The sequence below is a fragment of the Pituophis catenifer genome, unplaced genomic scaffold, assembly GCF_029215685.1.
Source record: "Pituophis catenifer annectens isolate HBS135680 unplaced genomic scaffold, rPitCat1.0.hap2 SCAF_18, whole genome shotgun sequence".
Lineage (NCBI taxonomy): Eukaryota > Metazoa > Chordata > Lepidosauria > Squamata > Colubridae > Pituophis > Pituophis catenifer.
The window spans coordinates 4,518,763-4,542,450 of record NW_027256898.1 but is presented as its reverse complement, the minus strand read 5'-3'; the positions used below and the strand labels follow the sequence as shown (position 1 = coordinate 4,542,450).

Sequence of the window (23,688 nt, the reverse complement as noted above, 5' to 3'; positions counted from 1 at the left end):
GACGTGTAAGCAATTAGCTCAGGAAGCCGAGGGCCCCCCCCAAAAAATCCCCTGCTATCTAAAGGAGCTTCGAGTCTTGAATCCAATGTATTGAGTGGGGGGGGGGGACCGAAGAGGTTACGGGGAGGGAGGGGGAGAACCCAGAGGTAAGGACGAGAGGTTCATTTCGGTTTCTTGTTCTTATTCGCCTGCTCAGCGGAGAATGTGGGGGCTTCCCCCGAGAAGGTGGGTTCACTTGGCATGCGGCACTTCCTTCCTCCCCTTCCTTTGTGGCGAGCCGTCTTGAGGACTAGAAACCCGCTGCTTCCTTCAGGGCGCTGATTTTTTCCCCCTGCGCATGTCTTCCCTGTGGAACGAAGGCAGAGTGGATGGTTTGAGGGGGGCGACGGGGGGTAGAAATGACGGCTCAACGGGAACGCGCCGCTCTCCAGACTTGTCAATCTGGAACCTCGGAACTGGGAAGGTCTTCCCCAGCGAGAAGGGTTTTTTTTTAAGAAAAATAAAAAGATATAAAAATCCAAGCACGTCCCTCCCGTCGGAAGGGGAGTTAGCTGGGCTTGCTTTTAGCAGGTTGCTGAAGGGTTTTTTTTTTAAAAAAAAAACAAACTCTTTTGCCTAACGCTCGGCTGTGCTTTCAAATTGCTGGGGTTTATTTTTAGTGGGTTTATTTTTTTTTTTACTCGTTTTATTGCACTTCATACTCCTGTTGTTGTTGTTGTTATTATGAATTGCCTCGGGACCCGGAATTGACAGATTGAATAGGAGAGAAATTCTTTTTTCTCTCCCCCGTCCTGTATACGGTAATTTTTAAAATCTTCCTCGGCCCTTCCTTTCTTCCTCCCTCCCTCCCATCTCCCTCTCTCTCTCTCTTTCTTTCTTTCTTTCTTTCTTTCTTTCTTTCTTTCTTTCTTTCTTTCCCTTCCTCCCTCCCTCCCTGTCTCTTTCTTTCTTTTTCTTTCTTTTTTCTTTTCCTGCCTCCCTCCTTCCTCCCACCCTCTTTCCTTCCTTCTTTCCCTTCATCTTCCTTCTTTCTTTTTCTCTTTTTCTCTTTCTTTCTGTTTCCCTCCCTCCCTCTCTTTCTTTCTTTCTCTCCTTCCTTCTTTCTCTCTCCTTCCTTCTCTCTCCCTCTGTCTTTCTTTCTGTCTGTTTGTCTTCCTCCCTCCCTCCCTTCATCTTCCTCCCTCCCTCCCTCCTTCCCTTCATCTCCTTTTCTTTCTCTTTCTTTCTTTTTCTTTCTTTCTTTCTTTTTCTTTCTTTTTCCCTCCTTTCCTCTCCTTTGTTTGTTTGTTTGTTTCTCTCCTTTCTTCCTTCTCTCTCTCTCCATCCTTCTCTCTTCCTCTGTCTTTCTTTCTACCTGTCTGTGTCTTCCTCCTTCCCTTCATTTTCCTCCTTCCCTCCTTCCTCCCTCCCTCCTTCCTTCCCTTCATCTCCTTTTCTTTCTTTCTCTTTCTTTTTCCCTCCCTCCCTCCTTTCCTCTCTCCTTTCTTTCTTTCTTTCTTTCTTTCTTTCTTTCTTTCTTTCTTTCTTTCTTTCTTTCTTTCCTTCCTTCTTTCTTTCTTTTCCCACCCATCTTTAAAAGGGAACGATCTTAAAGGGCTCTGACCTCTTTCTCTCCAAAGGAAAAACAAAGCTTCTTATTTAGGCAAACCATGTCAAAGAAGGACGCCTTAACCCTTGGAAATCAAAGCCTCCTTCTTGATCGTTTCTGTCCTTGCCACTTAACCGTAAATTTACGATTGTAAATTTTGGGGACTCCCTTGCTTCAGGAAGCCGGACTGGCTGCCCACTGGTGTGTGAAAATTAATCATGTCTCTCCAATTGACTGTGGGTTTGAACCATTCGGCTGCCCGAAAAGATCTGAAATAGCCTTCCTCTTGGCTTAAACCCCCTTTTCCGTTTTATCTCCTGGCGGGGAAGGGGCAAAGGAGCGCCCGAGAGAATCAAGCCAGCTTGCCACGCACAGCTTGATTTTGGCCGGTTTGGGGTGCGGGGTGGGGGAGTCAAATATTGGACTAGCCTCCTGGCGGGGGGATCGTTCGGGATGGGCTGAATCCTCATTTCCCAACGAAGCTTTCTCCGCCGAGCGTGAACGAAAAGGTTGAGTTAGAGAAGCAGAGCAAACACGCTCAAAAGTTGCCCCAGGATGACGGAACGTAGCAGCTGGCAAGTCGTTCGGCGGTAATTAAATTGGCTGGCATCGTGAAGCGGGCAGGGTCATGCCTCTCACACAAAACCCTCCTGCGGGGGAACGTGCCAGAGGGGTTGTCAGGGTTGCCAGGTCTGACCTGTGTGTCTCTCTCTGTGTGTGTAAGAGTAACAGAGTTGGAAGGGACCCTGGAGGTCATCGAGTCCAACCCCCTGCTCCCGCGGGAGACCTGGACTAGGGACTCGAACCGCCGAACTGCCGACTTTTCTGATTGATGAGCTCAATGTCTTAGCTGCTGAGCCACCTAGTCAGGCTCTGTGTGTGTGGGTCTGAACTAAACTCCCCATCACAGGCACCCTGAAAATGGGGTTGATTTTCGGAATGTAAGAAAGGCAGAGCCGTCTTGCCCTTGCGGAGGGGACTCTGGAGCCCCCAAAAGTGTGGCTGCGCACCCCGTGTTAGCACCCTCGCGGCCTCCCCATTGGAGAACTCGTATCTTTGCCTCCTCCCCATTGGGTAGGTGGGAGATGCCCCCTTCTGCTTCCCCCCCCCACCTCCCCCAGGCCTGAGCCATCTTCCGGAATGGAATGGAATAGAATAGAATAGAATAGAATGGAATGGAATGGAATGGAATGGAATGGAATGGAATGGAATGGAATGGAATAGAATAGAATAGAATAGAATAGAATAGAATAGAATAGAATAGAATAGAATAGAATAGAATAGAATAGAAGTAGAATGCAAAATAAAATAGGATAGGATAGGATAGGATAGGATAGGATAGGATAGAATAAAATAGAATAGAATAGAATAGAATAGAATAGAATAGAATAGAATAGAATAGAATAGAATAGAATAGAATAGAATAGAATAGAGACAGTAGAGTAGAGTAGAGTAGAATAGAATAAGAATGAATAGAGTAGAGTAGGGTAGGGTAGGGTAGGATAGGATAGGATAAGAATAGAATAGAGTAGAGTAGAGTAGATTAGAGAAGAGTAGAGTAGAGTAGAATAGGACAGAATAGAATAGAATAGAAGTAGAGTAGAGTAGAGTAGAGTAGAGTAGAGTAGAGTACAATAGAATAGAATAGAATAGAATAGAATAGAATAGAATAGAATAGAATAGAATAGAATAGAATAGAATAGAATAGTCACCCAGTCAGCTTTCATGGCTAAGGCAGGACTAGAATTCAGTCTCCTGGTGACTGGCCTAATGTCATCCAGCCTGCTTTCATTCTTAAGGTGGGACTAGAACTCACCGTCTCCTGGTACTTGGCCCAAAGTCACCCAGCGGGCTTTCATGCCTAGAACTCACAGCCTCCTCAGCTTCCTAAGCCAGCATCTAACCACTATATCCACTCTCTTCCCTGCCTTGCCACTGAAGCCCTGGGCTTATTGTCTGTTTTATTCCCCGTTGATTGACAGGGGAATGGGTCCTGCCTGTCTCTTGACATATCCTGCGGCTATAGCAAATAGTCTCTCTGCTTTCCGATAGATAAGCCCTGCCAGAATCCCCAACTGTAAAACCGAAAGCTGTTTTTTGGGGGGATCTTCCCCGCTCTCGCGGCCGACCTCTTCCTCCCCTTGCAGGCTGCCTGCCAAAGATACCTTATCCAAGGTCAGATTTCTTCTTGACCTGCTTAGGAAATGGCTTTTTTTCCCCCCTCTGGCAGAGTCTTCTGCAGCTGCCTGATCTTTTGCGCTGTTCTGCTTGCAATCAAGGCGTCCGTTCGAACTCCAGTGCCCATCATCCCCCTCAGTGGCGAGGGAGCAGGGGTGGGTCTTCAAAAATTTTAGCAAGGGGTTCTCTGCCCAGTTGCTGGGTGAGCGTGGCCTAGTTGGCCTCCTGCAGCACAGCAGGGGAGGTCATTTTTGCCCTCCCCGGGCTTCAGAGGCTTTCCTCAAGCTTCCGGGAGGGTGAAAACGGCCTCCCCAGGCTCTGGAGGCCCTCCGGAGGCCAGAAACGGGCCATTTCCGGCCTTCCCGATCTTCCGGTAGGCCCGTCTTTCGCCCTCCCCGAGCCTCTGCGCGCCTCCTTCCACTTACCTGCATCCAAAATGGGCCGTGTGGGGACTTCTGGGAGGGGAGGGGAGGAGTGGGCGGGGCCAGCCAGGAGTGGTATTTGGAGGTTCTCCGAACTGCACGGAATCTTAGCTAGAGGTTCGTCCCGAACCCCTGCGAACCCCCAGCAGCCCCACCCCTGCAAGGGAGTCCCGCAGCCTTATGCTTATCCGCAAACTCACCCCCCCCCCATCGTAAGAAAAATGCTAGCTTAACATCCTTCGGGGGGCGAAAGGAGGAGAGTTTAAAGGGATTTTCATCGAAATCCTCATTAATCAAGATTTCTCCGCCTGCTTTCCAGACCGCTGTCGGAAGTGCCAGTTTGGTGCCATCTGCGAGGCCGAGACGGGCAGGTGCGTGTGCCCCACCGAATGCGTCGCCTCCTCTCAACTGGTTTGCGGAACCGACGGGAACACCTACGGGAGCGAGTGCGAACTCCACGTTCAGTCCTGCATCCAACAGGTCTCCATCGAGGTGGCAGCCCAAGGCAGCTGCAGTAAGTCCCAGGGGTTTTCTCTCTGTGTGTCTCTGCCTCTCTGTCTCTGTCTCTCTCTCTCTGTTTCTGTCTGTCTGTCTCTCTCTTCTCTCTCTCCCTTTCTCTCTCTCTCTCTTGGTGTCTCTCTGTTTCTCTCTCTCCCTCTCTCTCTGTCTCTGTCTCTCTGTTTCTGTCTGTCTCTCTGTCTCTCTGTTTCTCTCTCTCTCTCTCTGTCTCTGTCTCTCTGTTTCTGTCTGTCTCTCTCTCTCTGTCTCTCTCTCTGTCTCTCTGTTTCTCTCTCTCTTTGTCTCTGTCTCTCTGTTTCTGTCTGTCTCTGTCTCTCTGTTTCTGTCTGTCTCTCTCTCTCTGTGTCTCTGTCTCTCTGTTTCTGTCTGTCTCTCTCTCTGTGTGTCTCTGTCTCTCTGTTTCTGTCTGTCTCTCTGTTTCTCTCTCTCTCTCTCTGTCTCTGTCTCTCTGTTTCTGTCTGTCTCTCTCTCTCTGTCTCTCTCTCTGTCTCTCTGTTTCTGTCTCTCTCTCTGTGTGTCTCTGTCTCTCTGTTTCTGTCTGTCTCTCTGTTTCTCTCTCTCTCTCTCTCTCTCTCTGTCTCTCTGTTTCTGTCTGTCTCTCTCTCTCTGTCTCTCTCTCTGTCTCTCTGTTTCTGTCTGTCTCTCTGTGTGTCTCTGTCTCTCTGACTCTCTCTCTCCCTCTCTCTCTGTCTCTCTCTCTGTCTCTGTCTGTCTGTCTGTCTGTCTGTCTGTCTGTCTGTCTCTCTCTCTCTCTCTCTCTCTCTCACACACACACACACACACACACACATACACACACACACACTTCTTGGCACACCATTGGCATGTGCTTCCCCCTCTCCTTGAAGTCACCTTCCCCTCCAAACCAGCAGCTTAAAAACTAAAATAACAGTGGAATCCTTGGTGCTTCCTGGTGGTTTTCTTGCAGACGTTTCATTACCAAACTAGGTAAACTCATCAGTGTAGCGCACATTAGCAATAGACTTATATACCGCTTCACAGTGCTTTTACAGCCCTCTCTAAGTGGTTTACAGAGTCAGCATACCGCCCCACAATAACCTGGGTCCTCATTTTACTGACCTTGGAAGGATGAGTTAACCTTGAGCCGGTCTGCATCGAACTGCTGGCAGTCAGCATGCAATACTGCATTCTAGCCACTGGGGCATCACAGTGGAATGGCATGGCATGGCATAGGATAGGAATAGGAATAGGAATAGGAATAGGAATAGGAATAGGAATAGGAATAAGAACAGAATACAAAACAGAACAGAACGCAGAATAGAATAGGATAGGATAGAATAGAATAGAATAGAATAGAATAGAATAGAATAGAATAGAATAGAATAGAATAGAATAGAATAGAATAGAATAGAATAGAATAATAAGAATGGAATGGAATGGAATGGCTCTTAGACTTATATACTGCTTCACAGTGCTTTACAGCCCTCTCTCTAAGAGGTTTACAGAGTCAGCCTCTTGCCCCCAACAATCTGGGTCCTCATTTTATTGACCTTGGAAGGATGGAAGGCTGAGTCAGCCTTGAGCTGGTCAGGATGAAACTCCAGGCAGTGGGCAGAGTCAGCCTGCAATACTGCATTCTAACCACTGTGAAGGGAGGGAGGGAAGGAAAGGAAGGAAGGAAGGAAGGAAGGAAGGAAGGAAGGAAGGAAGGAAGGAAGGAAGGAATAGCCCTTAGACTTATACGTTGAGTCAGTTGGGATTGAACTCCTGACAGCGAGCAGTGAGTTAGCCTGCAGTACTGCCTTCTAACCACTATGCCACCACGGCTCTATATTAGTGTACATTAGTGCGCTCTGTGCACACTAACATGCCCTACGCTTGATGAGGTTACCTAGTTTGGTAATGAAACATCTGCAAGAAAAAAAAACCCCACGTAACTCAAAAGAGCAACTCAAGGACCCCGACAATTCAACCCCGAGTTACAAAATATTCTACGGAAATAACTTCCTGGGCCTCTTAACTCTTCCTCCTTTCTCGCCCGCTCTCCGCAGAAGCCTGTGGGGCCACGGTGTGTTCCTTCGGGGCAAAGTGCGTGGACGGGCAGTGCCTCTGTCCCCGTTGTGAGCAACAGCCCTCGTCCCGCGTCTGCGGAAGCAACGGCATCACGTACAACAACGAGTGCGAGCTGCGCCTGGCGGCTTGCCAGCAGAAGGAAGAGCTGGAGGTTGCGAAGAGGGGCCCGTGCGAAGACGGTGAGTCTCAATGCTGGTTCGCAGGCAGGTCCTCGACTTACGAGCCTGTTGTGACCTAGGCGCTCTTTCCTCGTTCCAAGACACAAGCCCTTCAGAAGAAGTCTGGGCATGTCACAATTCCTCTCCTTCCTCCTGGGTTCGAATCACGCATCTTAAGATTCCTAGCCTTTGACCTGAATTGGCAAACATTGGAGACGGGAGGGGGGGGATGTTACCAGGATTGTGGGGGGGGGGGCTCTACATGGGGAGGAGGAAGGAGGGTGGGTGGGTGAAGCAGGCTCTGCCTCCCTCCTTGAGTCCCTTCTTCCCTGCTATGTCTGGGGCCATCTCCCCTCCCTCTCCTCCCCTCCCCTTCGCTTTCCATCCCTTCCTTCCCATTGTCTCTTCAGCTGCCAATAATGAAAGGCCGTGGCCGGTAATAGGGCTCCACGAGGAGAGCTTTTCAGTGCTTTAATTTCACACTTCAGAAGCATTGAGGGAGGTGAGGGAAAGGCAGGCCCTCAGTGTTCTTTTTTTCTTTGTTTCCTTCCCTCCCTCCCTTCTCTCTCCTTTCTTCCTTCTTTCTTTCCTTCTATCCTTCCTTTCTCTTCTCTCCCTTTCTCCCTCCTTTCCCCTCTAACTCCCCTTCTCTTCCCTCCCTCTTCCTTCCTCCCTGTCTTCCTTCCATCCATCCTCCTTTCTTCCTCCTTTCCTACCTTTCCTTCTATCCTTTCTCCCTCCCTTTTCTCTCTTCTTCCTTCCTCCTTCTCTTCTCTCCTTCCTTTCTCCTCTCCCTTTCTCCCTCCTTTCCCCTCTAACTCCCCTTTCCTTCCCTCCTCCTTCCCTTCCTTCTTTCCTCTTTCCTCTTCCTCCTTTCTTCCTTCTTTCCTTCTTTTCCGTCTATCCTTTCTCCCTTTTCTCTCTTCTCCCTTCCTTCTTCTCTCCTTCCTTTCTCTTCTCTCCCTCCCTCCTTTCCCTCCTTACTCCCCTTCTCTTCCATCCCTCTTTTCCTTCCTCCCTGTCTTCCTTCCTTCCATCCATCCATCCTCTTTCCTCCCTTCCTCCTTTCCTTCCTTCTATCCTTTCTCTCTCTCTTTTCTCTCTTCTTCCTTCCTTCTTCTCTCCTTCCTTTCTCCTCTCCCTTTCTCCCTCCTTTCCCCTCTAACTTTCCTCCCTCCCTCCCTCCTTCCCTATTCTATTCTATTCCTTCCTTCCTTCTTCCCTCCCTTCCTTCCTCCATCTACCTCCCTTCCTCCCTCCCTTTCCTTCCTTCTCTCCCTCCCTCACTGGTTAATATCTGGATGAGAGAAACTACCATAAAACCCCAGAGAATTTGTGAGACCGAGACGTCAGTCCAGGAAAAGACAATGTTTCCTTCCACACTCTTACCAAGTAAGCCATACATGAGAGATCATACCAAGATAGAAAAAGAAAAAAGGGTATTTCCTTCATAGAAGGCACAGCTGGGTTCACTTACCCTTATCACTGATTTGCCCCACGCACTGTCTGTGCATGCGCCCAGCCTTCCATGCATGTGCTTTGCTCGCTTGCGTGCCTTCCGTGCATGCACCCAGCCTCAAAAATGTGCCTAAATAGCACGACTTGGAGCCAGGGCGGGCAGACCTGCCTGTGATCGCCGCTACCAGTTCGTCTGAATCTGTGTGAACCGGCTGAATACCACATTTGATAGAAGGCCTTATCTCTATCCTCAAGATTCTGTAAATTTTCCCCCTGAAAGTTCATTAAAAGACACTTTTATGGTTTCTGTGGGGCATCTTCTGAGATGCATCTTTGTAGCTGCCAGGAATTTTGAACCCAACTCGGAGAGAGTCCCCCAAAATGTCGATCATCAGGTCTAGAAACTTGACTCTTTTTTTTTTCCCCAGCAAGGGTTAGACTATCTCAACGTTGGTCTAGGGGATACACAACCCTGGTTGTTTTTTTCTCGTGCAGAGTGCGGCTCGGGCGATGGGTCTGGCTCCGGAGATGCCATCGAGTGCGAGAGAGACAGCTGCCGGAAGTACGGGGGTTCGTGGGACGAGGATATGGAAGATGACCGTTGCGTGTGTGATTATACCTGTGGGACCGTACCACAGAACTTGGTAAGGGGGGATTTCCCTAGGAGTATCTGCCTAAATTAGATATTTGATTTTTTTTTGCACAGAGCAAGAAGTTGGTCTAGACCAGGGGTCTGCAAACTTAAACACAGAACCTGTTTCCCACAGAAAAGAAAACACCGGGAGCCACAAAATCCTTCCCGTGCCTGACTAATTCTTGAGAGGCCACAAAACTAGCATATATAGTGAATTAAACATTCTGTTTTCTTCTGAAACTCTTCTTTTCTTGGATTTATCCATGGTTGGCCTACCGGGGGTTGAAAAGCTCAATAAATCGTGTGTCGGTGGGTGTCGCACATTGGCGGTTGTGATGCCTATTTTGAGTGACAGGGAGCCGCAGCAGAGGGGTGAAAGAGCCACATGCGGCTCCAGAGCTGACTCCTGGTCTAGACCAGAGGTGTCCAACTTTAATTTAACTGGGGAATGCTGGGAGTTGAAGTCCACAAGTTTTTTTTTAAAGTTGCCAAAGTTGAACTCTCCTGGATTTGATGCTTTCCAGAACGCCTCCTGATATTCTGTGGCTGCAAAGCTTTTTGCAAAGCGACACTTCGGAGAGCCGAGTTAAATTCTCCGTTGTGTCTCTAATGCTTCTCTGCCCTCCGGGTTTTTTTATTTTTTTTTTCCCCTCTGTTTCTCATTAATTTCCCTGGCATGCATTTGCATATTTTATGGACGGGAAAGTGGAAAGCGCAGGAACTCCGTGCATGTATGACATCCTGGATGCCAGCAGATGTGTTCTCCGAACCAGGGAAGATGGGAATGAAGGCTTCTGTTTATTTTTATTTATTTATTTATTTTCTCCCCCTCTGATGCCAAGAGATCACAGGCAGAATTCTCTAGGACTCCGTCCAACCGGCTTATTACTTGCCAGGCTTAACCTAAATCTAAACCTCAAATCTGCAAGAATGATTTTTTTTTCTCCCTGAAATAGCCTTTAAGACGCCAGCTTGGATGGCTGTCAGCCTTTTAAGTATGTAAAACGGTGCAGTTTAGATGCTCCCTTTGGAGTAGAACTGCACTGAAGCCTGGACTCTGCTGGTCCTCAGGGTTTACACCGAGGCTCTTACCCGTGAGTAGGCCTGCTCCCAAATGAGGCACTGACCCAGGGGTGAAATGCTACTGGTTCGGATTGGTTCGCCCGAACCGATAATAAAAATACTACCGGTTCGGGCGAACCGATAATAAAAAAAATGCTAACATGAACCAGTATTTCTGATGATCAGCTGTTCTCCCCACCCCCTTCGCTGTTCTATTTACCTTTGCAGACTCAGAAAAGGCTTCTTAATCCTCCTTTTTCAGTGCTGCACAGTAGCGCCTACGGTGCGCCTGCGCGCAAAGCGCACATTTGGCGCACATGCACGCGCGAAGCAAACCGGTAGCGAAGTGAACTGATAGCAGATTTCAGAGCATTTCACCCCTACACTGACTGTCCAAGGCTCTGTATCAGAACTGCCATCCTAACCTTCGGCCTTGCTTTGCTAGATGCCAGCCTGCCATAGACTATTGCAAGGGTCTGAAACCTTAAACACTCAAAGAGACCCATTTCCCACAGAAAAGAAAACACCGGGAGCCACAAAACCCTTCCCGTGCCTGACTATTTCTTGAGTGGCCACAAAACTAGCATATGTAGTTGAATTAAACGTTCTGTTTTCTTCTGAAACTTTTCTTTTCTTGGATTTATCCATGGTTGGCCTACCGGGGGTTGAAAATCTCAATAAATCACATGCCAGCAGGTGTCGCACATTGGCGGTTGTGATGCATATTTTGAGTGACAGGGAACCACAGCAGAGCGGTGAAAGAGCCACATGCGGCTCCAGAGCCGCAGGTTGCTGACCCTTGGACTATTGGAAGGAGGGGGTGGGAGCTACTAAGAATAGAGAAACTGAAAATACTCACCAAGCCGGAATAATTGTCCCATGGAACTCGCCGTGGGACAATTTTAACAATTCCATTTAATTATTTTCATCTTTGCCATTCACATTCTGTCCCTCCTATAGCATCCTTTCTTTAATGATTCCACTCCACTATTTCTTCAATATTTGTGTAAGTCTTTTTGTCCCGTGGCAAGTTCTCCCACGGCGAGGTGGCCGTGGTGAATTGTTCCATGGTGAATTGTTGTAGACCCTTCCCAGAAGACATCAGCTGGTCATCCCAAGGCCGGAGGCTTGGGAGGGGATTGCAACAGCTCACCATCTAGCCCGCCGATGCAGGGAACATTATGAAAACAATTCTTTTGAATGAGACAAGACAGTAGGGAGATAACGGGAGGTGCGGTGGCCTAGAGGTGGAGCTCTCAACACACAATCAGGAGGCTGTGAGTTTGATCCTAGGTAGAGGCTGATATTTCTCTCTCTGGGCACACTGAGAATATATCTGCTGAACAAAACTCCGCATTGGCAACAGGGAAGGGCATCCGGCCATGAAAATACTCTGCTAGCTCTATTCAGTACACCCTGCAAGGGGTCGTTAAATGGCAAACAACATAGGGAGATAACAGGAGAGGAACAGGAAAGGGAAAGTTAACTGGGGAAACTTCAGGCACAAACATTTAGTTCTGGCTTTAATTCCCTGCAATTCACTTCTAACAAAGCTATTCCTTTTGCAACAAATGGAGCCCAGGATTGTTTCTACTCGGGAGTCCAAGGTGAGGCAGGTCTGACATTCCAATTCTTTCTCTAACAAGACCCTCTCCTTTTTCCCTCCGATGTAGGTGTGTGGGTCGGACGGGGTAGTCTACGCGAATGAGTGTGAACTTAAAAAATCCCGCTGCGAGAAACGCCAGGACATTTACGTGGCAAGCCACGGACCCTGCCAAGGTAATTTCAGGCTGGTGGGAAATAAAAGACTTTGGGGAGGTCTTCCGGACATCCTTACAACCAGAAGCTGCCAGCTCCATGGAGGTCTTCTTTTTGGCTCAAAGGAAGAAAATCAAGCTTAACCGTTCTCTGGAAGGTGAAGCTCAAAACACTTGGGCCACCTAACGAGAAGAGAAAACGCCTTGGAGATGTTGGGAAAGATGGAAGGTGAAAGGAGAAGGGGACAGCAGAAGATGGGATACCATGTTTCCCCGAAAATAAGACCTCCCCCGAAAATAAGACCTCCCCAAAAATATTTAAATGCATGTGCAGCCAGTCCTCGCCATTTCCTCTGGTTAAGGTTAGGGAGACAGAGCTGGAAATCAGGTAAGACGGCAAGAGGATCCCCGTCTTGCTCCATGCGCCCCAAAATAATAAGACCTCCCCGAAAATAAGGCCAAGTGCTTATTTCAGGGCTCAAAAAAAATATAAGACAGGGTCTTATTTTGGGGAAAACACAGTAATTCAGTGGTGTCGTTGACGCAGTGGATATGAGATTGGGCAGTCTCCGGGAGGTGGTAGAAGACCAGGGGAGGGGGCTGGCATAATCCACGGGGTTGCGAAACGATTTTAGCAACTGAACCAACAGCACCTCGAAGGGCTGAAGCTACCGTGTTTCCCCGAAAATAAAGACCCTGTCTTATTTTTTATTTTTTTTTTGAACCCTGAAATAAGCGCTTGGGCCTTATTTTCGGGGAGGTCTTATTATTTTGGGGCGTGTGGAGCAAGACGGGGCTCCTTTCGCCGTCTTACTTGATTTCCCGCTCCATCACGTTTCTCGCCGTTGTATGCAGGGAAACAAGTTGTATCGTTAAAAAAAAAAAACACTTCTCCCGAGTTCAATCAGTTCATTCCAAGTTCTCAAATGCCCACCCCTTCACTAGGTCTTATTTTCGGGGGAGGGCTTATTTTCAGGGGAGGTCTTATTTTAGCAGATTGCGCTCAAAAGCCCCGATTGGGTTTTTAATCCAGGGAGGTCTTATTTTCGGGGAGGGCTTATTTTCGGGGGAGGGCTTATTTATCCAGTGAAGTCTTATTTTCGGGAAAAACACAGTACTTGCTGGTGGCCTTGTCGTTAAAAAAAAGAGATTTTTTTAAAAAATTTTCCTTTTCCAGGGGTCCCAACGCTTCCGTCTTCTTCGCCAGAACTCCTTCACTGTAGTAAAACTGTTTACGGCTGCTGCCCAGACAATGTGACGTTGGCGCTCGGAGTTGGGTCAGCTGGATGCCCCAGTAAGTCGATGCCACTCTTTGGGCACTCTGCAACGAGGCTTTTAAAAGGGGGGCTCAGGGTGGAGGGAAGCCCTTCCCCCGGCGCTCTTCGGGGTGACCTGGGAGAAAGCACGCCCCCCTACCTCCAATCTCTTCTGCCTTTTCCCTTGCCGCCCACCCATGCAGACTTTATTAAATTTTTATGGAATAATTAGCCAAAGCCAACTTGTTCACCTAACGAGATGGGGGGAAAGAGTCGGTGGCATTTTAAGCAGCTGAGGCCGAGGGCCAGCTGGTTAGCGGGAGTCCATTAGAGGAGCCGGCGGGAATGCGACGGCCTTGTTTGCGGTTCGGTAGAGGCGTTTCTTGCACCGGGTCATTTATTCCGCGGTGGCCGTGATCCAAAAGCGATTTTAATGGCTCCAGAGCTCTTGACCCAAAGAGCTGTAGAATCCGCAGAAATGGCAGATTCTCCCTCCCGGGGTCGCATTGATAATTGATGCCGTGAAGTCACTCAGATGCTCAGCTGGAAATTAAAATCTCACGTCTGCCTAGGAGCGCTCGTGGGGGCAGGGGAAGGGCTTGGGGGGGGGCATCTCGCTCAGCCTGAAGACCCCCACCTTCCTTCCCAATCAGGCCTGGGGAAATTCTTTTATTTTTTTTCACTGCCGTGGCAGTTTGTTTATTCAGTTCATTTGGGAGGAGGGTGCCTCACCCCCATCTGTGGAAATCCCTTTAAAGCTAAATGTTGGCTGTGGGTGCTTGAGAAGGGTCATCCTAGACAACCCCCCCTCCTCCCAGAGATTATTCTTTTGGAAGTTTCCAAAAGGTCCCACTTAGGCTGTTGTGTTGGAACCGATCGCATCACCCAACGGAAACTTAAGCATCTTCTTCTACCACGTAATTAATGAGGACTAGAAACCTGAGCTATGCTGTTTTGCAGGCAGAGTTCATAATCACTGGTGCTAGATGGGCAATTAATCAATGGAAGAGCTTGTGGGTTCTCCCATCACTGGAAGTTTTCAATAACAACAAAAATAGACGGGATGGCTTATGATCTGCCTTGAGCAGGATGTTAGACTAGAAGAATGTCTATGGAGATTCTCAGTTATTCAGATCATGGTCAAAGAGGCCATCTACATTTAAACTGAACAGCCCTTTCTCTACAGAGGGGGAGGAATACCATGCCACCTGTTCCCTGTTTATACCACAATACTTTCAGCAGTTCCAAGAAGGTTCCACACCCATTTGCACTCTTCAAATGACCCTGAGGGCACAGATAAACCTCCCAAAGTGGCCTCAATGACTCACAGAGGGAGTGCTAACGATCAGAGGATTGCAAGGAATATAAAGCCTTCCATTTAGCCTTCCATTTAGCCAGAACCGAAGAAGCTTCTTGGACGAGAAGCAAAACATCTTCAAGGAAAAATAAAGGAAGTCCAGTTTCCTCTTAGAAAAGCACCTTTGGGTTAGACTAAAAGACCTTCAGCCCTAGGATTCTCCGTTCTGCCCTGTTTCCCCCAAAATAAGCCCCAACTGGAAAATAAGCCCTAGCATGATTTTTCCAGGATGCTCGTAATATAAGCCCTATCCCCAAAATGAGCCCCATTTAAGATTGTCAGCCAGATGGATGCATTTAGTACCGTATTTCCCCCCAAAATAAGACCCAACCAGAAAATAAGACCTAGCATGATTTTTCAGGATGCTTATAAGATAAGCCCTACCCCACAAAATAAGCCCCAGTTAAGATTGTCAGCCAGATGGATGCATTTAGTGCCGTATTTCCCCCAAAATAAGACCCAACCAGAAAATAAGACCTAGCATGATTTTTGTAATATAAGCTCTACCTCCCAAAATAAACCCCAGTTAAGATTGTCAGCCAGATGGATGCATTTAGTACCATATTTAATAGTACCGTATTTCCCCAAAAGTAAGATCTAACCAGAAAATAAGCCCAAATGCATCTTTTGGAGCAAAAATTAATATAAGACCCGGTCTTATTTTCAGGGAAACACGGTATGTAGCTCTCCTTTGAAGAAGCTTCTCTGCCTCCATTAGGAAACCTGTCGGAGGGGCTGCGGACTCTTCTACCAAACCAATTTGAGAGCTAACCCTTCCCTTCCTCCTGTCTCGTAGGCACTTGCCACTGTAACCCCTACGGCTCCTACGGAGGGAGCTGCGATCCCAGCACGGGCCAGTGCTCCTGCAAACCCGGCGTCGGGGGGCTGAAGTGCGACCGCTGCGAACCCGGTTTCTGGAACTTCCGCGGCATCGTGACGGACAGGAAGAGCGGCTGTACCCGTGAGTACCTCTGGTGGCCATTTGGGTGGAAAAATATTGGAATTGAGCCTGTTTAATCTTTCCCATTCAGTGTAGAAGGGCAAGTAGAGTGAGAGGTGGTAGAGTCAAGCGAGTATCCAGCCTAGAATCTTTAAATTCTCACAAACATTCTGAGTCCAGCTTCTCTTGAACTCCATTGATTCTTATCTAGGACCAAGTATGGGCTTGAGCAACGATTCTTCACGCCTGACATTTCAATCCCTAATTCTCCTGAGAGGCTGCAAATTCGGAAGGGGTGCCTTCAAAGACAACCCCTACCCTCCAAAAAAAGCAGATCTGTTTTTGAAACCATCCACAAAGTGACTCTAACCATCATGAAAGCTACATAGATTGTCATTCTGGACTTTGGAGCTAAGTGGGCCAGTTGTCAGAACGTCTTAGCAGGGTTACCGCCATGTTGCTAGCCAGGATACACAAGCCAGGAAATCTAGGTAGTTCAATGGAGGTTTTGTTGCCCCCAATCGTCAGAGATGTCGTATTATTCAAGCATGCAATGGGGCTGTGAATTCCTGCCATTCTTTTCATCAATGCTCAATGGCTAAGATGCTGAGCTTGTCGATCAAAAAGGTCGGCAGTTCAGTGGTTTGAATCCCTAGTCCAGGTCTCCTGCGTGAGCAAGGGGTTGGACTAGATGACCTCGAAGGCCCCTTCCAACTCTGCTACTGTTAGATTCTCTCTGGCATTTATTTAGAACATTGACTAATAAGTCAGGAAGTCATTCGTGAGTGGCCCTTCGCTGGCCTGGATTCCTAGGAAGGGTAACTTTCTCCTTTGTAAATATGTCACCAAAAAGTGGCAGAACCTTCTGTCACTTCATACAGGGAGTCCTCGATTTACGACCACAATTCAGCCCAAAAAAGGTCTGTTGCTAAGCAATACAGTTGTTAAGTGAATTGCGCCCCCTTTCTTCCCGCCGTTGTTAAGTGAGTTACACAGTTGTTAAGTGAATCGGGCTTCCCCATTGACTCGGCTTGCCGGAATGTGATCACAGGGCACTATGACCATCATAAACATCAATTGACAAGTGGCTGGACGGGGGGGGGGGGGGTAGCCACAACGGTCCTAAGAATGAAAAACTTAGAAGTCCCCTTTTTTCAGCGCTGTTGTAACTTCAAATGGTCACTAAATGAATTATTGTAAATCAAGGATTACTTGTATATTTATTTGACGTGGTACAAGAGGTTTGGGTGTCTGGACCTAGGCAACCTCCAACTATCCTGTTTCCCCGAAAATAAGACATCCCCTGATAATAAGCCCAATTGGGCTTTGGAGCGCATGCGCTAAAATAAGCCCCCCCTTGAAAATAAGCCCTCCCCAAAAATATTTAAACGCACGTGCAGCTGGTCCTCGCCATTTCCTCTGGTTTCCTCCACACATCCCAAAATAATAAGACCTCCCCGAAAATAAGGCCAAGCACTTATTTCGGGGTTCAAAAAAAAATATAAGACAGGGTCTTATTTTCGGGGAAACACGGTAGATGGCTTTGGACTACATACCCCCTCCTTCTAAACCAGGGGTATCAAACTTAAGATCCGGCCGGCGAGGTGCTTAGATCTGGCCCGCGGGGCTGTCCCGGAAACAGCGAAGGACCAGGCCGTGGTGCAGGAGTGGTATTCACTTACGGTTCGCAAATGTGAGCGCACGCGGGCACTCGCTCGCTTTGCTCGCACGCACCTCCTCCGCACATTCTCAGAGCATCAAAAACAGGACGTGATGACATCCGGGCGGCTGGGTGGAGCCTCCCACAGCCGCCGCTACTGGTTTTCCCGAACCGGATAGAACCATCTGAATAGCACCACTGCAGTGGTACCTCTGCCAGCGAAAACGGAACTCGTGAACACCCAGAGGTGGGGTTTCAGCAGGTTCTGACCAGTTCTGGAGAACCGGTAGCGGAAATTTTGAGTAGTTCGGAGAACCGGTAGTAAAAATTATGACTGGCCCCGTCCCCACCTATTCTCTGCTTCCCGAGTCCCAGCTGATCGGGAGGAAATGGAGATTTTACAGTATCCTTGTTAGCATGGAAAATAAAGACGTCTAAAACCGTAACTATAGTAAGGGATAAAAATGTAAATAAGCGAACGTCAGAAGAAATGTATAATATAATTAGGAAAATTTGGGATTGTGCTGAAATGGATAGGCTAACTTTAAAAATTAAACAATAAAGTGAAGGCTCGGAATATTATCGGACGTGGAATAAATTTTACGAATGGATAGAAGGCAAGAGGTAGAAATGAGAGAAAGTTAAGTGTCTGAATGTTAAGAATTGCTAGCATGGGAAATAAAGACCTCTAAAACCGTAACTATAGTAAGGGATAAAAATGTAAATAAGCTAACGTCAGAAGAAATGTATACTATTATAATTACTGGTGTTATATTATTACGATTACTGGTGTTATTATATTATACTGGTGCTATATTATTAGTTGATGTGTTAAGATTTACTGTTAATTTTTCTTTGGCTTTGCGCTATTTGTAAACGTTAATCCTGGCAAGGCACCATTTTTTTAAAAAAATAAATGAAAAGAAAATGAAAAGAAAGAAAGAAAGAAAGAAAACGGAGATGGGGAGGGCCGCGTACAGGTCCCCTCTCCCCCCACCGGGCTCCGTTTTCACTGGCAAAGGACTGCAGGAGGCTGTCCCGGCCGAAAATGGGGCCTGGCGGGGGGGTGCACCCACCCCCAGCCGAAACCCCAGACGTCCCGAGGTCAAACACAACCCTCAATGAAATCGAGTTTGACACCTCTGTTCTAAACAAAGTTTTTTTGGGGGGTGGAGGGAGGGAGTCCAGACCCCAGTTTAAGGAAAGCCCTTCAGAGTCTCAGCTGAGGTGAGCTTTGATTTTTATTTTTATTTTTTATTATTCCTTCCTTGGGCTGATAGCAGACCAAATAAGGCTCCCATTTTCTCATTGTCTCAGTCTTGCCTGTGGGGCAGAGAGCACGGATGGAGGCGTGCGATGTGGAAATGAGTTCTCACCCTCCATCCTCCAGTCGCTTCGATCTCCAGAGCGGGAGGTCAGCTCACACCCAGCACCTGCCAGAGAAGTCATTATCAAACAGATGATAACCAGGAGCCCATTTTCAAAAAGATCAGACTCGGGGGGGGGAGGGCGGGGGCCTTGAATATCGGTGTGCACATTTTTAATTGAAAGCCGCAGCAAAGTAAAGTTTATAAAAAAAACGGAGAGCTGGCCCGCGACCAGAGAAATCTCAAAACTCTGGGATAAAATCGGCAAAGAAATCCAATCGGATTCCACCCCGGTTTAGTTTGTGAGAGATTTTTTTACTCCGGATCATCATCATCTACTTTTAGTAAAGGTAAAGGTTCCCCTCGCACACTAACTGCATCTGACTCGTATTTTTGATGCGCTAAAAAAGGTATACAGGAATTCTTCAGATCGAGAGCTAGTCCAATTGTCCCTCAACTGACATTTTTCTCCTTCCCAGTCCAGGCTTCCTTTCTCTTATCTTCTTATTTCGCTCCTTTTTCTACATCTGGTGCCTCACATCGTATCTTCTCTATCTCGATCATTGGAACAGCTTGCGTCCGAGAATGGAAGACCCAGATTGTTGGGGATCATAAAAGTGACTCTGTAAACCACTTAGAGAGGGCTGTAAAACATGGGAAAGCGGTATATAAGTCTAAGTGCCATTGCGATAGATAGATAGATAGATAGATAGATAGATAGATAGATAGATAGATAGATAGATAGATGGATGGATGGATGGATGGATGGATGGATGGATGGATGGATGGGTGGGTGGGTGGGTGGGAGGGTGGGTGGGTGGAGGATAGATAGGATGGATGGATCCATGGATGGATGGGTGGATGGATGGAAGATCAATAGATGATAGATGATAGAGAGAAAGAGATGATGGATGGATGAAAGGGTGAGAGGAAAGGAGGATGGATTGATGGATGGATATAGATAGGTAGATATTATGGAGGGAGGGAGAAATGAAGGAATGGATGAAGGATCACTGGTATGATGGATGGATGGATAGTAGAGGATGGATGGATGGATGGATGGATGGATGGATGGATGGGTGGGTGGGTGGGTGGAGGATAGATAGGATGGATGGATGCATGCATGGATGGGTGGATGGATGGATGGAGGATCGATAGATAATAGATAATAGAGAGAAAGAGATGATAGATGGATGAAAGGGTGAGAGGGAAGGAGGATGGATGTGATGGATGGATATAGATAGGTAGATATTATGGAGGGGAGGATGAAGGAATGGATGAAGGATCACTGGGTATGATGGATGGATGGATATAGATGATAGATAGATAGGTAGGTAGGTAGGTAGGTAGGTAGATAGATAGATAGATAGATAGATAGATAGATAGATAGATAGATAGATAGATAGCAGTGGTTAGAATGCGGTATTGCAGGTGAACTCTGCCGACTGCCGGGAGTTCGATCCTGACAGGCTCAAGGTTGACTCAGCCTTCCATCCTTCCGAAGTGGGTAAAATGGAGACCCAGATTGTTGGGGGCAAGAGGTTGACTCTGTAAACCGCTGAAGAGAGGGCTCTAAAGCACCGTGAAGCAGTATAAAAGTCTTTTAAGTGTTGCCCCATCGTTGGAAGCTTTCAAGAAAAGGTTGGACAACCGTTTGTCTGGGCTGGAATAAGGACTCCTCCCTTAGGCAAGGGGTTGGACTAGAAGACCTCCAAGGTCCCTTCCTGCCTTTCTGTGATTCTTGGGGGTGGGGGGGGAGAAACAGGAACCAAATTACAGTTCAGCGAGCAGGGGAATTGATCAGATTTATGTCAGTTGCTCCCGATTTGTATTGACAAGCTATTCGTTGAGCAAACAAGAAAATGAAAGGAGGGGAGGAAGGAGGGGAGGGGGACAGAGGGGGGAAGGATAGGGAGGGGTGGGGGAGCCTGTCTTAATTTCAAGGTCCATTGGCGATCAAAGCAGAGAAATCAATAAAGTGGCAAATGGGGGGAAGAAAAGGGAGGGGAGGAGGGAGAAGAAAAAAAAGAGAATTATTTGGAAGCGACAACAAACTGCCGAGTGTACGAGAATACGTGCTCGCCTATGTGGGTATGAGCATCCACACGAACACACGGCAAGTGTGAAATTATCGCAGGCGCATCTTTTTCTCTCTCTGGAGGGTCGGGGTTGTTCTGCAGTAGACAATCCTGAAATGGAGACCCTCTGGAGCAGAGGTGTCAAACTCAAAGTATGGAAAGAAGCAAACAATCAGCCTGCGGTGTCTCTCCCAGCGAAAACGGAGCTCAATTTTTGCTGGCAGAGAGCTGCAGGAGGGCGTCGCGGTCCAAAAATGGGGCACCCGGGGAGGGCCCTACACAGGCCCCACCCCGGGATCCATTTTCTCCGGCAGCGGGCTATCGAAACAAACTTAAAAAACAAAACAAAAGAAGAAATGTTTCTTCCCCTTTTGCTTTGGAGTGTGCAAGAAGGGAGAAGAAAGGAGAAAGGGAAAGAGGAAAGACAAAGAAGGGAAAATGGGAAGAGAGCCAGGAAGGAAAAGATCAGGAAAGAGGGGCAGGAGGAAGAAAGGAGAATGAAGAGGGAAGGAAAAAGAAGAAAAGGGAGGGAGGGAGGGAGGGAGAAGAGACAAGGTAGGTAGATAGGAAGGAAAGGAAGGAAGGAGAGGGAGGGAGGGAGGAAGATAGGAAGGAAAGGAAGGAAGAGACAAGGTAGGTAGGAAGAAAGAAAGGAAGATAGGAAGGAGGGAAGGAAGGAGATTGGATTGAAATGAAAAGGAAGGAAGAAGTTGGAAATAGGAAGGAAGGAAGGAAGGAAGGAAACGGAAGGAGATGGAAATAGGAAGGAAGGAAGAAAGGAGGAAATAGGAAGGAAAGAGATTGAAATGAAAAGGAAGGAAGGAAGGAAGGAAGGAAGAAGATGGAAATAGGAAGGAGGAAATAGGAAGGAAGGAAGGAGATTGAAATGAGAAGGAAAGAATGAAAAATATGGAAATAGGAAGGAAGGAAGGAAGGAAATGGAAATGAAAAGGAAGGAAGGAAGAAGATGGAAATAGGAAGGAAGGAGGAAATAGGAAGGAAGGAAGGAGATGGAAATGAAAAGGAATGAAGGAAGAAGATGGAAATAGGAAGGAAGGAGTTTGAAATGAAAAGGAAGGAAGGAAGGAAGGAAGAAGATAGAAATAAGAAGGAAGGAGGAAATAGGAAAGAAGGAAGGAGATGGAAATGAAAAGAAGGAAGGAAAGAAGGAGATGGAAATAGGAAGGAAGGAAGTTTATAATGAGAGTGAGGCGAGGGTGTGTGGGAAGTCCTGCCTTAGCACTTGGCCACCATAAGTGCCTCCGACACGAGTGACATCAAGCTGGCCACACACACCCAGCCCCACCCAACCCCCTCCACGTCAAACACAACCCTGATGCGGCCCTCAATGAAATCGAGTTTGACACCCATACTCTGGAGGTAGCCAGAGGGAGGAAGGGGGGAGAGAGAGGGGGGAAATTCTGAGTGAAGCACCTGGTGGAAAATTAAACCACACGCTCCCGGTTTGAGTTGCCTGGGAGCCAGCGCTGCCCCTCGATGCTTATCAAATGTGTCTTCGGGGTGCGCGATGCGACACACGCCAGCGTGTGTGCACACACAAGACAAGGGAGGTAATTAGATGCCAGAGAAGCTACTGGGGAGGGGGAGAATTTTGCATGCGAGCTGTCTAATCGCATCCCCATTAACCGTTGGAACCGCTGGCTGAAACCGGAGCGAGGCCAGTCGGAAAGATACTCGCTGTCATCAAGCATCCTTGGCGAGGATTAGAAGAGCCTTGGTGGCGCAGCTAACTAAGTGCTGTTAAAGTAGCACCAGCTGCCTGCAATTACTGCGAGTTCGAATCTCACCAGGCTCAAGGTTGACTCAGCCTTCCATCCTTTCTAAGGTAGGTAAAATGAGGACCCGGATTGTGGGGGCAATAAACTGACTTTGTATAAAAATATACAAAAGTAGGAAGGCTATTGCTTAATGCATTGTAAGCTGCCCTGAGTCTCCGGAGAAGGGCGGCATATAAATCATTTTTTTTAAAAAAAGAAAAGAAAGAGAAAGAGAAGGAAGGAAGGAAGGAAGGAAGGAAAGGAAGGAAGGAAGGAAGGAAGGAAGGAAGGAAGGAAGGAAGAAAGAAAGAAAGAAAGAAAGAAAGAAAGAAAGAAAGAAAGAAAGAAAGAAAGAAAGAAAGAAAGAAAAGCTGACTTTGTATAAATATACAAAAGTAGGAAGGCTATTGCTTAACGCATTGTAAGCCGCCCTGAGTCTCCGGAGAAGGGCAGCATATAAATCATTTTTTTAAAAAAAAGAAAAGAAAGAGAAAGAAGGAAGGAAGGAAGGAAGGAAGGAAAGAAAGAAAGAAAGAAAGAAAGAAAGAAAGAAAGAAAGAAAGAAAGAAAGAAAGAAAGAAAGAAAGAAAGGAGAAGCTGACTTTGTATAAATATACAAAAGTAGGAAGGCTATTGCTTAACGCATTGTAAGCCGCTCTGAGTCTCTGGAGAAGGGCGGCATATAAATCGAACCAATAAATAAATAAATCCGAATCAGAAGAGAGCTGGAAGGGACCTCGGGAGGTCTTCTAGTCCAGCCCCCTGTTCAAGCACCATTTCAGGTGGCTGTCCACTCTTTTCTTTAAAAAAAAAAACCCTTTTTCTTTTCCCTTTTCCTCCATATCACCAAAGTTCATTTGCTTCTCCCTGGAATCACGATTTAAATCAGGATTTAAATCACGATTTAAATCACGATTTAAACCACTAGTAAAAAGGCTTGATTTAAATCACCTCGACTGAAATCATAATTTTTAAAGAGCAGCCTTCATCTCTGTCCCGCAGCAGCTCCTCCTCAGACCCGCTGTTGACTCGCCGACGGTCCCAATATTGCAGAATACACATCCAGCCTCATGCTACCTAACTAAGCTCCGTTTCATGCTGAATAAACTAAATGATTAATGCGTCTTAAATAGAAAACTATCTTCAGATAGATTTTTTTACTCCAAAAGCATTTTATTAAAATAAATTTGATTAAAAAAACCAACCCCCCAAAAAAATCCGATTTAAGTTTTAAAAAATCCGATTTAAATGATTAAAAATCAGATTTAAATTTTAAAAAAAATCCACTTTTTTTAAAAAAAAAAATAGCAACGATTTTTATCCACACTGGTCTCCAAAGATGTGTCTGGGTAGTTTTCGAAATGATGTCCCCTCTTCTATGCACCAAGGTTGTTTTATTGCACTATTTGGGGGCAAAGGGAGGGGGGGCCCAAATCCCTAAC

The 23,688-nt window shown here is 47.1% G+C and overlaps 1 protein-coding gene across 1 annotated transcript in view; it reads left to right on the top strand.

Moving 5' to 3' along the window:
- The window catches only part of AGRN (agrin), a 219,918-nt gene that overhangs the window by 151,233 nt on the left and 44,997 nt on the right, over positions 1-23,688 (top strand). The window contains exons 9-14 of the mRNA XM_070956303.1: positions 4,508-4,702; positions 6,720-6,920; positions 8,853-9,001; positions 11,727-11,832; positions 12,988-13,104; positions 15,220-15,384. Coding sequence (XP_070812404.1) covers positions 4,508-4,702; positions 6,720-6,920; positions 8,853-9,001; positions 11,727-11,832; positions 12,988-13,104; positions 15,220-15,384 — 933 coding nt within the window. The remainder of the gene's footprint in view (positions 1-4,507; positions 4,703-6,719; positions 6,921-8,852; positions 9,002-11,726; positions 11,833-12,987; positions 13,105-15,219; positions 15,385-23,688) is intronic.